We start from the raw sequence: 15,575 nt of genomic DNA, 5'->3' as shown, positions 1-15,575 counted from the left end.
TTAAACACAAAATATATTATGATAATTGAAAAAAAAAAAAAAGAAGGAAGAGTTTGTCTCTATAGGACACAAAACAACACAACGCAGACTCACTGCTCTTTCCAAGGTAAAAAGGGACTTTTCATTTTCTGATTCCAACATTTATAATTTCCAAAAGTGGATTGGAGGGTGACAGTGGCACCTCTCCAATGACACTGGACAAACCAACAGTCCATTAAATTTCTCCTCCTCCATAATAGAATGCAAAACAATGAGTTATTTACATAAAGTGCACGAGAAAGTTCGTTACAAGAATGTAAACATCAGAAGGCTTAGAAAATCTTAAAAAAATCGGGGCGACAGGAGTTCTCTGTATTTCAGTCAAATATCAAAAATCTAATTCTAATCTTTATTCTGTATTCTCATGTCCCTATGTGTAACACCAAGGAGACCCCAAATTCTCCAAAGGCTCTGACCCTAGACCAATATTAAACAGATACAAATTCTCTAGCTGGCCCTTATCCTTCAGCACTTCTCTCATGACAGAGGCATGAACACTTCCAGCCTGAAGAAAAGGACAGTAACAGCAAGATAAACAATTCTACAGCCACATTAATGAGGAACAACAGGCTCCTGAGATCCCAGAGTGCTGCTCAGCTTGCACCACCTACAAAAGAAAAGTCTGCCATCCTGCAGAACACAGACCCAGGGAGCTTAATCTAAATGGACACTATCATACCCACGTGCTGCTGCTAATAATTCATACAGTGCTTTTTTCCCCACAGGTAATAATTTTTGGGAATGATGGTTTCTTCCTGCAAACCAGTTATTAATAAACCAGCAATCATAATTTTAAGCGTAGTGATGTGATATCCAGTTTTATAATTATATTCTGCTTTCTGAAATTGTACTTTAATTACACATAGAAAGATTACTAATTTTGGCTTTAGCCTATGCACTAACAGTAAATACCAACAGCTGCCATATATAAATTGCAAATGGCTCTGAGTTAGCAATTCCTATTTTTATTCCAGTTTTGTACTGAAAGGAGGACATTGAAGTGTCCTTCAGTCATTCTTCTGTACAACTTCCTTTTCACTGAAATGACAGACTTCTTCTAGATCTATCTATTCAATCAGTTGAATTCAGGAGCAAAATGCAACACTGGAGATGAAAATTACCAGGACAGTTGTTAATCAGTGTGAATCCTGACTGTACTATAATGTTTGAATTTATTGAGTCAAACCAGTTTTCATCTTTTTCTTTCCTCATGCTTTCTCTGAAACTGCCCTTTTCATCTTGCAAGACTGGAATATTCCCTATTGTCAAGTTCATTGATCCATTTCGGCAATTTTGATTTGGGTGTCCCAGATTATTTTATGGTTTTGATATAATGTTTTTTTCCACTGAAAGAAGCCATGATAAGCAATCCCATATTACTGCTTAGTGCTGTATTACCACAAACTCACTTTCAGGGCTGACAGTAAAGGATCCTATGAATCAGCACCCTCATTTATTTTAAATGCAAATCCATCTTCAGTGTAGATTTGTCATGCAGACATTATCTATTTACCAAGTGACAGAACTTTGTTACTCATTAAAATGTATCTGCTTCCCAACTACAGAACCAACTTATTGACATCAGAAACAGTCCTAGAATGATCCTCAAAATTTGTCGTTATCTTCCAATGAATTTGAAACCCTCCTTGGTTTCAGTTTGATGGTCCTACAGGACAAACTTTCAAAGATGTTCAAATAACACCCCAGCCAAGAGTGAGATCATACCTTGGTGCCTGTCACCTGAGAGGGGATTTTGGAGCCCTTTGTGCTGGAGGAAGCAGTCAGCTTCCCAGCTGGCTTGGGAGGGATCAGGCTCACGGTGGGAGGCTGGTGGCGCAGAACAGAGGACAGGCAGAGCTGCACAGTCTCCTTCAGGGCCTTCAGCTGGGACTCCTGGGCAAAACAGGAAACCATCACGTCTCTAGGATGTGCTGTGATGAACACAATGGCTTACTTTCTCCACCTCTATTAAAACAAACAGGAGTAGCTGCTGCTTTTTCTTACTGATGGAAGGAATTAAGACTGCTCAAAGCAGGATTTTTATGTGATTAGGTTAAATTAGACACATTTGACTCAGGGACCCTTTAATTTCTAACTGGCAGCAGAAGATACTAGCATGCTTCTTTTCAATGTCACATGTCTTTAATTCTAACTTTTCAAGTCAGTGACTGCACAGCCAACATAAATCCCCATTTGTTATGGATAAATGGGCAGAGGTAGCAGACTGCCTAATTTTGCATGATGATATGGACTCAGTCAATCTAGTCTGATATGCCCTTAGTGCTTCCCGCAGATTGCACCCATCTGAAATCACTCTCCTCTCATCCAGAAATTTTTCTGGATCATTTCTCATCCTCTCATTCCTTAATCCTGCCATCCAGTGGACATTCTGCCTTGGCCACAGCCATTCCAATTTTGCCAATCCAAAGGTAAAAGAAGAACAAGTAAATCTGTTTCCATCCTGTGCATAGCATAATTCAATATTGACTTTGCTGATAGGAGATCTATAAATGAACATCATGAAAGCACAGGTGAAGGAAACACTATTGGAACCAGGGATGTAATTTGACAAAGTTCTCTATAATCTTGCACAGATTACAGGTAAATAAACCTATGACAGACACTAAGTCCACTGTCAGCACAAACTATAGTTCAATAAATATCTAAATCTACTAAAAATCAGTGCAAAATATTTTTGGGCCACATTTTTTTTTCCTAATTTGACCATCCTCTTCTTAAATAACTTTGCAGATGTACTTCACTTCATGCATCATAATTAGTTCCACTGATTTCAGTAGCACCACTCTCAGGTACAATTAGTATGCATCTAAACAACTGCATGGCTTTCATTTGTTTTTGTCAAATTACATGAAAACATCCCCAGCTGACACAGGTAAACACTCTTACATTACATGACATTTCTTACTTTGTCAAGGGCTGCGTTTTCCAATTTGTCTTTTGCAACTGATAGCTTTTGCTCCAGATCTGTTAGCTGTTGTGCCTGTGGGAATCAAGAACAAGAAACTGATGCAATCTCCAATGCATTTTTTCATGTGAGAGAGCAAAGAACAGAAATTTTACAAGTAATATATGTGGGTTGGGTCAGATTTGTTTCTCCTGAGGGAAAAAAAAAAAAAAATATGGTCAAATGTGCTCCATTGATGTGAATGCAAGTTTATAATAATTCAATGTCAATAGCAAAATTAATTCCATACTATAAAAAATTTAATATTATGCCATAATATCCTTCTGGAAAGGTATTAAAATGTCTTTTAATAATTTTGTTCATTTTTCTGACTTCTGAGTGCAATTTGAACATTATTTTGTAGTTTTAAACATTGAGATGCCAACATTAAGCTACTTGGACATCAACAGACAAATCAGAAAACACCCAAGCATTCTTGCTTGCAGACACCTTATGAAATTATACTATCTACTAGTATATAGGGAGGTAACTCCATATTTTTTTTCTCCATGTCTTTTCCTGGAAATGTAAAAGGAAAATTCACAAGAATAGCTAACTGTGCAGCTACATAGCAGGAAAGCATTTTGGGAGACTTGTGTTTGAAGTCAGGATCAGGCTCCATATAATGTATATGTCATACATGGAGTGCAGGGGTTCAGAAGATGCTTTTAAATGTTCAGTAAATAAAGACAAATATTTTCTCTCTCTTTCCTTAGGAGGTGTGTAAACCCAGCCTGTTCACTTGAAGGAAATACATTCTCTGCAAGAATTTTCTGTTTCAGGGAAGCAGATGCCTGCAGTTCTCAGCCTTGTCATTAATAACACATTACTATGCAACCAAAAGGACTAAGGATTCTTTTCCTGTTGTACCTGCAGAAAAACCCAGCCTAGTCATTGTTTTCCCTGTTTGAAAAGGCAGCCATAGAGAAGGACAATGGAGTAGCCATTTATCTTTTCTCTCTGAAATTCTGATTAGGTGAGTATACATTTTGTACATGCAGAATAATTGGATAAAATTCCCATTTCAGTTTGCAAAATTACTAAGATATGATAAATTGCTAGAATTCAGTAATTTCTTGGATTTTTTCCTAAATATGGGATTCAATATCACTCACAATAAACATGGCCACAGACAATGTCTGAAAGACTGAACATTGACTCTGTGTGATGTACAGACACTTCTCATAGAGCTAGACCAAGAAATTTCTTGCATCATTAACATTTTTATATTGTTACTTATTAAATTTTTCACTACAGCTATACAAATTAATACATTCTCAATCAAAGAGAATCAAGATTTGAAACACTATGATTTCAATTGCCACTAAAAAGGGAATGACACAAAACAACAAATGACAAACGTGAGGCTAGGCTGGCACCTGTGACAGTGAGCACTGCTGAGGAGTTAGAGTCAGATGGAAGATGGTGAGGCTCACACAACAAGGCAACTCCTTCCTTCAGCACCATCAGTGTTACAGCTTCAATCACTGGAAAACCAGAGCTGCAGTTATGAATTAGGGGGTGTCTGGCTCCCTTCAATAAATGCATTAATTACACAGGCATCTGAAAGCCTGGGTAGGTGACAGAAATCAGGCAGTGCTGGCTAGAAGTGACTCTGTCTTCTTCCTTTCAGGGAATGTCTGGTGCTATAAACACATGGAACTCAATGAAACTGCTTCCACATCAAAAATCAAGTTGGAGGAACAGTACTTAAGTTCTTTAATAGATATTTTCTGTGACAAAGAATAGCTCTAGTTCACATACAGGAAAAGATTTGTGGTTTATGGTGAAAAGTTACTCATCCAAAGAACAGGTTTCAAATATATTAATGAATGTTTTCTGAATGCTTCATTTACCAAGACTTAATCTCATTTTTCATATAACTGTCCTATGGTTGATGGACTAAAATTTTCTGTAACATTCATGTATATTTATTTCATTTCACAGAATACTGAGCAAAAGGCTCAGTGATATCAACTCAACTGATACCAGGTAAGAATAACATTCTGGCATTAAAAACGCGTTTTGATGAACTATTCACTTGAAAGTAGTGACAGTTATTTACATCTCAGTACCAAATCTGCAGAATAATCTGATTTTTTTTTTTCCTGAAAGCTTTTTTCTCTCAAGGCTAAATTCATATTTCAACAGTTCCACTGCTGCTGCAATCTAGGATTTTGTTAGGGAGCCTAAATGAACTACCATGGAACTAAGATTAAATACATTGTTAGGCCAGGTGCTGTTAGTTGCTACTCACATTTGAACTTTTTCTTGTTTTTCTAGAACTGCCTATCAAGATATTTTGTCTTAGAATTTGAACAAAAGGGAAAAGAGATGAAGTGGTAGATCAAGTATGTCTGAATCTGTAGCACAAGCCTTAGAAAAAAACAAAGAAAGATACACTCAAACCATACCAATGAAGCATGGTCACCTTTCACACTTACAAGAGGAATTTCAGTAACACAAGGTACTTGTACAAACTGACATTGGAAATCATAGTTGGATTTATTTTTATTCATATCTTACTACCATCATATATACACATTTGGATTTCATGGACAAAAACTCAAACTATTTTTAATTCTTTCCTATTTTAGTAAAACATGAGACTTCTTCCAGGAAAATATAGCCTAAAAATGGGAAGACAGTTAATGAAGGAGAAGTAAGAAATAAAAGAAGTCTGAAGAAGAAGAGAAGTAAGAAATAAAAGAAATAAGAAGAAGTCTGAAATAAATTCAGACCTCAATCTAGAAGAGCACTTAAACTTAGAAGTACTTCACTGAATCAGGGGTTTAAGGATGATAATTTAAATTATCGCAACTCAGTAGTGTCATTCAGAACTATTAAGTATCTACTTACAGAGGCAGAGATAAAATTAAGAACATTCAGTGGCAATTTATTAATAACTTCTTGGTTTTCTCATTATAATACAAAGCAAATTTCAACTTGGGTCAGTTCTTTAAGGATAACGTGCTGCATGCTTTAAGGGACTAAAATGTGAAAAAGAGATAGAAACTCAAATTATATTCTCTGTAGAGATACTGACAAGCTCTATAACCTTGGGTGCATGATTTAATTTTTGTGATGCTCATTACTTATCTGTTCCATGGCTTTAGATCACATAAAGAGAGTTTAAAAATATAAACATACACAAATATATGCTCCCTAATTAATCAGGTGGATTTTAAAACACTTTGAAAACATAAGAAGTGTCAGTAAGATTTGATAAAGAAGATATCATCTACCAATTCATTGTAATGTTAAGGAGAAAACTGCCTTTTTCCCATTCCTTTTCCTCTCCCACTTAATCCCCAGAGGTCTAGCTCAGACCAGAGCCATTGACAGTAATAGGTACCAGAATTTAAGAAATAGCTTCTTGATAAGAAGTCTATTATGTAAAATAAAAATCAAGCAATCCCTCCCTATTAATTTCACACATATCTTCAGAATTGATACCTTCAGAGAAAGCATTCTTTAGATGGACATGAACTGCAGCTTTCCCTCATGCCCTTTAGAAATGGAATAGCCTGCAGATTCATCCTTGTGGTGAACTGCTCCAAGGACCTTGCAATGCTCAGATCTCTATGGAGAGCAGACTTCCCTGAAACCCTCAGTAAGCCACACAGAAAATAAAGTTTAGTGGGACGGGAAGGGAGTGGAAGGGGAAAAGGTAAAAGTCCAGCAATGTGAAAGAAGCTAGCAGCCAGGATTTTATCCCAAACATTCGTGCTGTGCCGACAGGAGGACTATCCATCCCATTTATGAGAGAGAGTAACAGCGTCATAAAACAGCCACAACAGCAGTGCTAACATTAAATCTGTTATGTTCCCAGTATCAAAGCAATTAGAAATGAAACATCAGCTGTTCTTGCCCCAACCTAGCAGCCTCTCTCTGATCTGGCAGGGTCCTGGGTTACAATATGGGCTGTAACAAGTAGGTAATAGCGCTGAGCAATCCTGTGCTTCAGCCAAAGAAAACAAACTTTCACAGCAAGGCAAGATTAGAATTTTCGATCTTTACCTCTGCTCAAGCTCTCCATTATACTGAATTTGAAGAAAGATCTGTAACTAACTTTTGTTAATGCCAGGTGGTGTTAAAATTTAAACACCTAGATCTATAACATACCTAATCTTTGTCTCTAAATCTGTTTCCCTGGTTTTGGTCTTTTGGAGACCAGAAATAAATGTCCCTGAAGAACTTTGGACTAAACCTATGCATAAAAAAAAAAAAAAAGAAAAAAAAAGCAAAAAAACCCACAGAAATCACACTGTCTTTTAAATGGCCTACATTACTCTGTATTCACCTATTTACAGCACTGTGTATATACAATAGACACACAGCAGAGGGAGTTAAACACTTCCAGGAGACAATATGGAACTCATATTAACAAGAATGACTTTGTAAGTAATTCTAGGTGAAGATGACTGCTTCATCTCCATCTTTATGCTGGGAATATATAAAAGGACCATTAAGAGCCTTCAGCCAGGTGACCTGCATCTCTCTCCTCTTCCTTTTAACAGGGATTAACTTCTCCCTGTGTTAACAAGGACTCGATGCCCTTCAGCAGTGTCTTTATGTCTTGTCTTCCCCTCCTTCATTCTAAAATGTTTTATTCATTTTTAAAATGTGCAAGCTAGAACAGACTATTCTTTTAGATTGTTTAAGCAACAGATTTTTCTTAAATCTTCAGACCTAAGGAACATTACATTGCTCAAGCTTATCATAAACACAGAGATTTGCTTTAAATGTTAACAATATTTGACTTTGCCATGGAGGAGTGCTAATTAAAGGAAAAACAAGAAGCATCTGTAGAATATTTTTACATCATTCAGTTAAAAGATTAAAGACATGTTACAGAATGTATGGAATAGGGAAACAGGTTTTATTCACCACCAGTAACCTAGAATTTTGCTTTTTGTGAGCACAAACCCATAGATATATTTCTGAAAATGCATTATGGTGTTAAGTCTGTCTTGGTATTTTGAGCTCTTTTCAGAACAAACTTAGAACTGTAATAATAAAGGCAGCTATCATATTCCTACCTCACTCCAATGCTATATTAACCCTAATACTTTAGCTAGCTATAGTGAAATACAACTTACCTTAAAAATCAAATCCTTTTTCCCATAACGAAGCTCTTTCAGCTGGGCTTGAATCTTTTTTGACTGAAAGTGAGGATAATCAAATCAGGTTTTGTTTTTTTTTTTTTAATTTTAAATATTAAACAAACATTGTAAACTGTGAGAACAGCAGAACCTAGATCAGATTTAAATAGCACTGTCCTCTGACCTGGACAATACAATTAATTGAGCTATGGAATATATTCCACATCACCTAAAAACCAATGAGAAAATGTTCACCAATTTGAATTATTCTGAGAGCTGTGTTTGATAAAATACACAGTTTCTGTGATATACAAGGTATCCAAACAGGCTGCAGAGGAATCTGAGAGTTACAATTAAGGTGTAACTCATTTGCTAAATATGAAGCCTGTGATGAAATTAAGAGTCATAAAAATACAAAATACATTCAGTGCAGGTCAAAAGCATGTGCATGACCTGCAACTCTCTGTGATAAAATCTGGTTATTTTGTGGATTTTCTGTGCTTCAAGGGAGAGGGAGGATCTCTTAGTAAAGAGTCATATAGATAAAATTACCATTAAACACAGGTTTAATGGTAAAATTACTCTTAGTAGAGTCAGACAGATAAAATTACCATTAAACACAGGTGTCTAAAATACAGTCTGGTAGTATTGCCCTGGCATGTGTCCTGGAAACCCCAACATTTGCCCCCCTCTGCCTTCCTCTTTCCAAGGCTTCTTGGAGAAGGAAATCCAGCCATGCCAGAGCTGTGCAGGATCACAAGCACGCTCCCACTGATGCAAGCAGGCAACAAGGAACCCCTCACTGTCCGTCTGCATGCAGCCTGAGCACAGCAGGAGCCTCCTGGGAGGCAATCCTTCCCACAAAGGGTATTGGATACAACACCTGAAAGGACGCTGAGTTCACACAGCTGTTATGCTTGGAGAGCCTAGTACTTAAATTAAAAACAGAAAACACACTGTGTGTTCTTCTGGCTGGCACAACTTAACTGGCAAAATGAGCACAAAAAAAGGGTGCTCCAGTAGCACCCTTCTGCTTGTTCCAATGGTAACGTGGAATAGCTGCAAATTTGCCAGGATGATTCATAAAGTAGGAGATTCTCACACTTTGAAATACACTCACAATCTGCTGTCTTGACTACTGCTTAATTTTTTTTAATTTTTCAAAGAACTCTGACTGCCAGGGCTTCTCACACTGTAATAAAATTAAATTATCCTTAGGCTTCATTCTTAGATGCAAATATTAAAAGAGATACAATCAGAGAAAACATCTTCAAGTTAATTACCAAAGGTTCAAATATTCTGCAGCTAGGTGTGGTGGTTTGACCCTGTCTGGATGCCAGGTGCCCACCAAAGCCACTCCATCACTTCCCTCCTCAACTGGCCAGGGAACAGAAAATATTTATTCATATTAATTTAGTCTGGGTTTTTTGCACACATAATTTCTTTTAAGGTCATTGCACCTTGCCAGAATGAAACCAAAGCATAAAAAATTAATCTGTACTAAAATTTTCCTAATGATTATTAAATGCATTTTCTTCGTTAGAGCCTCTACCTTTTAGCAAAAGGTTCATGAGGATAGAGAGAGGTTGCTCACCAGTTACCATCACAGGCAAAAGAGAGTTGACTTGGGGAAACTACCTGAATTTATTACCAATCAAAATCAGAGCAGGATAATAAGAAGTAATAGAACTCCTAAAAACAGCTTCCTCGCTCTACTTCCCAGCTTCTACCTCCTCCTCCTTCAGCAGCACAGGAGGCAATGAAGGTTATTCCCCCAGTTAATCACATTTCTGTTGCTGCTTCCTCCTCGGGGACGGGATTTCCCCTGCTCCATCATGGGGAAATGTATTTGCACAGGAAACAGTCCCCTAAAACTTGTTCAATGTGAGTCCCTCCCAGGGGCTGCGTTTCTGTACAAACTGCTCCAGCACCATCCTTTCCATGGGGTGCAGCCCTTCAGGAACAGGTTGCTCCAGGATGGGGTGCCAAGTCCCACCAGGAGATCTGCTCTGGGCTCCTCTCCCCATGGACCCACAGCTCCCTGCTCCAGAACTGGTGTCCCACAAGGTCACAACCCCCTTCAGGGGCATCCACTTGCTGCGACACGGGGTCCTCCACAGGCTGCAGGTGCATCTCAGCTCCTCTCCTTCCTTCTGCACTGACCTTGCTGTCTGCAGAGACGATTCTTCCACATCTTCTCACTCCCCTCTTCTCTGTCAACAATCACTACTGCGCAGCAACCCCTTTCTTTTTTAAATATATTATCACAAAGGGGCTGCTGCCATCTCTGATTGTCTCAGCCCAGGCCAGTGGCAGGTGCATAGTGGAGCTGGCTGACATTGGCAGTTCTGGAAGCTTCCCAGAATAAGCCACGCCAGTAGCTCTCCCCACTAACAAAACCTTCCCTGCAAACCCAATACACTAAGAAAAAGAAGGGTATTTGGACACACTGCTGGTTTTTAAGCAGTAAAGAAGGGAAGAAAATAACATCTGTATTCCTACTCTGTGACACGTTTGAGACCAACAATGGGAATAAAGGAAGACAACAGATTTTGAAAGACTTAAAAAAAATACTCCTAACCCTATTATTTCCTACCTTTGAGAATTTATCAGAAACTTGACCTCCTAAGTACTGTTCTCTAACTTAAAAGGCAGAGACTCTAATGAAGGAAATGCATTCAATAATCATTAGGAAAATTTTAGTACAGAGGAAACTTTTTACGCTTTGGTTTCATTCTGGCAAGGTGCAATGACCTCAAAAGAAATTATATTTGCAAAAAACCCAGACTAAAGTAATGTGAGCAAACCAGATTCACATGTAATGGATTTTTTTTTTTTTAATGTAAAGAAAAATAAAGGGAATGCTCACATGAGTGCAGGTATTGAGGAATTTGTCAAAAATATGGCTTTTGTATCACTGAATATCTACCTCACTCTTCAGTAGAGGGGAGATTTCTCTCCTTCAGTTTCACAGTGACCCTTTCTCCCTTGAAATAATGAAACATTCTGGGAATCAATAATAATAGATCTTTGCTGTCTCAATGTTAATTTCAAAACAGGCCTTTGGCAATTCCCGGCTTAGTGCAGACATGGAGTTCATGTAAATGAAATCAGTTTTATGTATGTTACAGATGTATATATCTCTAGTTATATCATAGGCACACCCAGATGATTTCATTTGTCTAAAACTTGAGTTTGCAACTTGCTTTCTAAAACATTTGAGTTGCTTCTTGTGAAGTCACAAAAATTAGTTGGAACAACAGCACTTCAGCACTCACCATGTAAACATGGCATATATTCTGTATTCTGGTCTATATACACATACATACATATATATAGATATTCTGTATTCTGGTGTGGGTATATATATACATACATACACACACACACATATATATATATAATATATATATATATATATTCATATTCTTGTGTACATGTATAATACACCAGAACCGCAGTACAAAACACTTTGATGCAAACTTTTTGGGTACATTAGATTTAGAATAGACAGGGATCTTCCTTACCTCTTCTGCATGCATCCCACAAAGCTTGTTTCCTGACAAGAGCTTGTTTTTGAGGCTTTTGTTCTGAGAGTGGGACAAAAAACCCAAAATAGTTTATTAGTAAGTGTTACTAAAATATTAAGGGACTCTTTAACTATTTGACCATACTGACTTTATTTTTTAATTGGATAACATCTTCAAGTCACCAACAAAGATATAAAGAAAACAAGAGAGATTAATCAAGGCACAGTATTCTCTTACAGAATTCTTAAAGGCATTTGCATTAGAATTTGCTTCAACAGGAACAGGACTGCCCACAGAGACCTTCCCAGAACACTGGCAACCAAAAGCAATTTAGGTTTAATAAGCTGAGGTACAAAAGGGCAGGAAAAAGCCTCTAATCCTTGCTTGGTGTCAACTCCACAGCTCAGTATCATTTTCTGCAAATCATTTTAACAAGTGAGTAATAGGGCCAAGGTCTCATCACTTGACCTTGGCGATCAAAATCAAGGGGTGTTTCTGCTAAATTTTATAATTTAAAACTGCAAGTAATAAAACCAGTAGAAAGTTAGTTACCTGACAGCATTCTGCCAACTCAATATGGTTTTTCATGCAGGAGTTTTAAATGTATTTCTTCTCATTTTCAGGGAAAATAAACCCTGAAAAATTAATTCTTCATAGTAATTATTTTTCCACTACTCACTCATATTATCCCATAACTGACAGTCAGGGGTGAAGATTTCTGTGCAGTGTGAACATCTTTTAAACTGCTCAAACCCATAAGTATTCAATAAACAGATCCACAAGTGCTGAACATAACACACTTAACATTAAAAAAATATTAAAAGAACACAAAACCCAACTATTCCCGTGTTAATGGACTGTAAATATACAAACAGAAACAAAACCCACCACATTTCAGGAATGTGTGTTTATTACTGAACAGCAATAGCTTTCCTGTACAGTGTGCACAAGAACAAGCTGTCTTTAGAGGAAAAAACATAATTCCATCCAGTTCAAATTTAGGTCCACATCCCACTGAAACATTGGATGCTTTAATTCCAGAATTGGAAGCTTTGAATTTCTCTTAAAAAAACCCAAAAAACCAAAAAAACAACAAATCGTTTTTTTTAAAACAAATGCAAAGAAACTAAAATTTCATTTGAACTCTCATTTTCACAACTCCAAAATAGTTTGACATGGATGCCCACAGTTCTCTGATACCACAGAAAGGAACTAGGATGTTATTTTGAATGAGACAATCCAACAATACAGATTCTGTCTTTCAAAATATGATGTGCAAAGAGCTGGATATTGCTCTAGTAAGTGTCACAGTCAATTACCAATTTTGGTTCTTTGTCTGAAAATTTATGTTGTAACTCACCAAAGAGCAACAGCCTATTGTACTAACCGCTACAGAAATACAGAATAAGAAAAAACTGGCTCTGAAAACTGAAAAAATGGAACTGTATAGCAGATAGAAGATGAACAATGGTAAACAAAATAAAAATCAAAGACATGAAGCACACCTGACTCATCTATTGCTCACCAGAGGTGCACCTAAAGAACCAGGCTGTACCTGTGAACACAGAGTGAATGTGTTTCACACATATCTTAATGCTTTCATATAAAGATCAGCATCATCTTTTGGGATAGTAAAACAGATGTGCCAAAGCCACTGCTTCATGAGGGACTTGCACTTAATTAACCCAGAATATCAAGCCATCCCTAACTCATTATCCTCCAGTCCCTCTACACACTGGTGATGGTTGGTTCAGTGGCGCTCTCTCCATCTTTCAGAAGCAAAGAAAGAATGAATTGTAGTCATTACGTTTTTGTTCATTTATCTTCCTTTTGCCCAGTATAAACGTTGTTGTAAGAAATAACTTCTGCTAACACATTAGTCTTTTTTAAGCAATTTCCACAGAGGCTATTTTTGAGAATACCATGCAGTAACCCAGAATGTGAGAAACTGTGTGGCAACAGGACACACAACGTACTAGACAGCTGTCACAATTTCCATATTTTGTGCTAAATAAACCTGGCAAAAGTATATAGTTATATATACACGCAGAATTTGTCCAAAAGCAAAACTTGATGAAAATATTCAAAGTTAGGAGACGGACTCAGTTTTTGAGATTTAGCTAGGTTTAACATGATTTCCCAATTCTGTCTCATTATCCACTCAGTTTGCAACAAAAACACCCAGCAGGGTTATCAGAATACAAGAAAACAGTCCTGATTTGATCTGAACTTAATAATGTTTTTACAAATGAGAGCATGCATTAAAACTTATTATCCGGAGCATAATAAGTAAGAGCTTGTTAGAAGTAGATGACAGCTTCTTGGCTACAATTTGCGTGATGTTATGTTACTTCACAAATCACATATCACAGTTGAAAATAACTCTGCATCCTGATTAATAATACTAATTTTTATAGCAGAATATGAAGCCTACCAGTAAAAACATTTGAAGTATAACAGAACTTTTTTTTTTTTTAAATTCTGAATAAAATCTTTCTTCTTTTGAAAGAAGTCTAATCAGGGACATATTCTGGAAGAATATGTCCCTTTTGCTAGAAAGAGGCTTTTCAAAGCCCCTTTCTAGCAAAATGGACATTGATTAATTAATCAATGAAATTTTAAATTTACAAAGGCCTATTGATTCAGAACAGAAGTTCTGACTTCTAAGACATACAAGGATTAAAGATTATGCTATTTTCTTATTAAACATCCCTCAAAGAGCAAGAACAAATATACTAATCAGAATTTTATGCAGTTTTAATTTCAAATGCATAATTTGTAACTAAGTACGTCAATGGAGATGATCTTGGACATTTCAATCTGTAAAATAAGGAATGAAATATCTGTAAATATATCTTTAGAAATCAATTCAAAAATTATATGGAAAAATTATTTTAATTAGCAGTGGCCTTCTTGGAGTTAAAACATCATTATATCCCTGCTGCCCACTGGGACAGACTGATTGCCATGGCTAATGGCTTAACCACTGTCAGGAAGGACTTGCTGTCCATTATGCTAAAACTGCACAAAGAATCTGCTAATACCAAAGCCCAACCCTTCCTGAACGTGCCTCCTGACTGGAACTTTGGCCTGGGAGTGAAGCTGCCTAAGGGAACCCGAGACAGGATGAAGGTGACGCTGTTTTCCAATTATCTCAGGTCTAGGTAGGAGAAAACAAGGCTGAGGGAGATCACATCCACAAGAAAGCCAGACCCAGGAGCTCTCCTGACAGTCAGCTCTGGCAGGTTCAGGGTGGGGGAGGCCACAGCCCCCAGGCTCCTCTGTGAAGTCAGGAGTAGGACCCAATTTAGAGGACCAGCTGACTTTTTTTGAGCCATCAACACTATGTCTTAATGAATCATTGACCTATCCAGGATACTGAACTTACATTTTATGCCTGAATCCCTTGTCTCGGGAAAAGGGTAAGAAAGCAGAATATTCTAATTTAAAATTAGCTATTTTTCCTTGCTTTTGAAAAGTCTTTCCCCCTATTAAAGCTCGGCACAGCAATATCAGATAAGATACTTCATATCAGGCTTCTAAGTATTATGAAAAAATAAAAAGAAGGCTCTGAGTACAGCTTAAACTTCTTTGGTTTTTGAGAGTAAATAGCATGTATTTTCAAACTAAAAATTTTCAGAAAAAAAAAAACTCAAACCAAACACACTAAGCAATATTTCAGCGGAAAACTGAGGAAGGTAAAGACTAGCATAAAAGAGAGCTGGAGACAACATTTCTTAGTACTTATAAACCAGCCTAATCTATTAAGGGACACCTAGCCCCTAAGAACATCTGGCACCTCAGGTGATCTGTTTGATCATCTCCTAATCAGTTACTAGCTCTGACATGAATATCATCCTCTCATTAATCCTGCCATGAATATGGGCTTGAATGAATATCACAAAGTCAAGGAAGCGTTCCAGTGACGTTGGGGTC

General features: G+C 37.2%; 1 protein-coding gene across 1 annotated transcript in view; it reads right to left on the bottom strand.

The window, feature by feature from the left end:
• LUZP2 (leucine zipper protein 2) overlaps positions 1-15,575 on the bottom strand; it is an 88,943-nt gene that overhangs the window by 14,665 nt on the left and 58,703 nt on the right. The window contains exons 7-10 of the mRNA XM_059474298.1: positions 11,637-11,699; positions 8,107-8,169; positions 2,966-3,040; positions 1,765-1,932 (exon numbers count right to left, since the gene is read on the bottom strand). Coding sequence (XP_059330281.1) covers positions 1,765-1,932; positions 2,966-3,040; positions 8,107-8,169; positions 11,637-11,699 — 369 coding nt within the window. The remainder of the gene's footprint in view (positions 1-1,764; positions 1,933-2,965; positions 3,041-8,106; positions 8,170-11,636; positions 11,700-15,575) is intronic.

Source organism: Ammospiza nelsoni, chromosome 6 (assembly GCF_027579445.1).
Source record: "Ammospiza nelsoni isolate bAmmNel1 chromosome 6, bAmmNel1.pri, whole genome shotgun sequence".
Classification (NCBI taxonomy): Eukaryota; Metazoa; Chordata; class Aves; order Passeriformes; family Passerellidae; genus Ammospiza; species Ammospiza nelsoni.
This window is presented reverse-complemented; position numbering and strand designations above follow the sequence as displayed.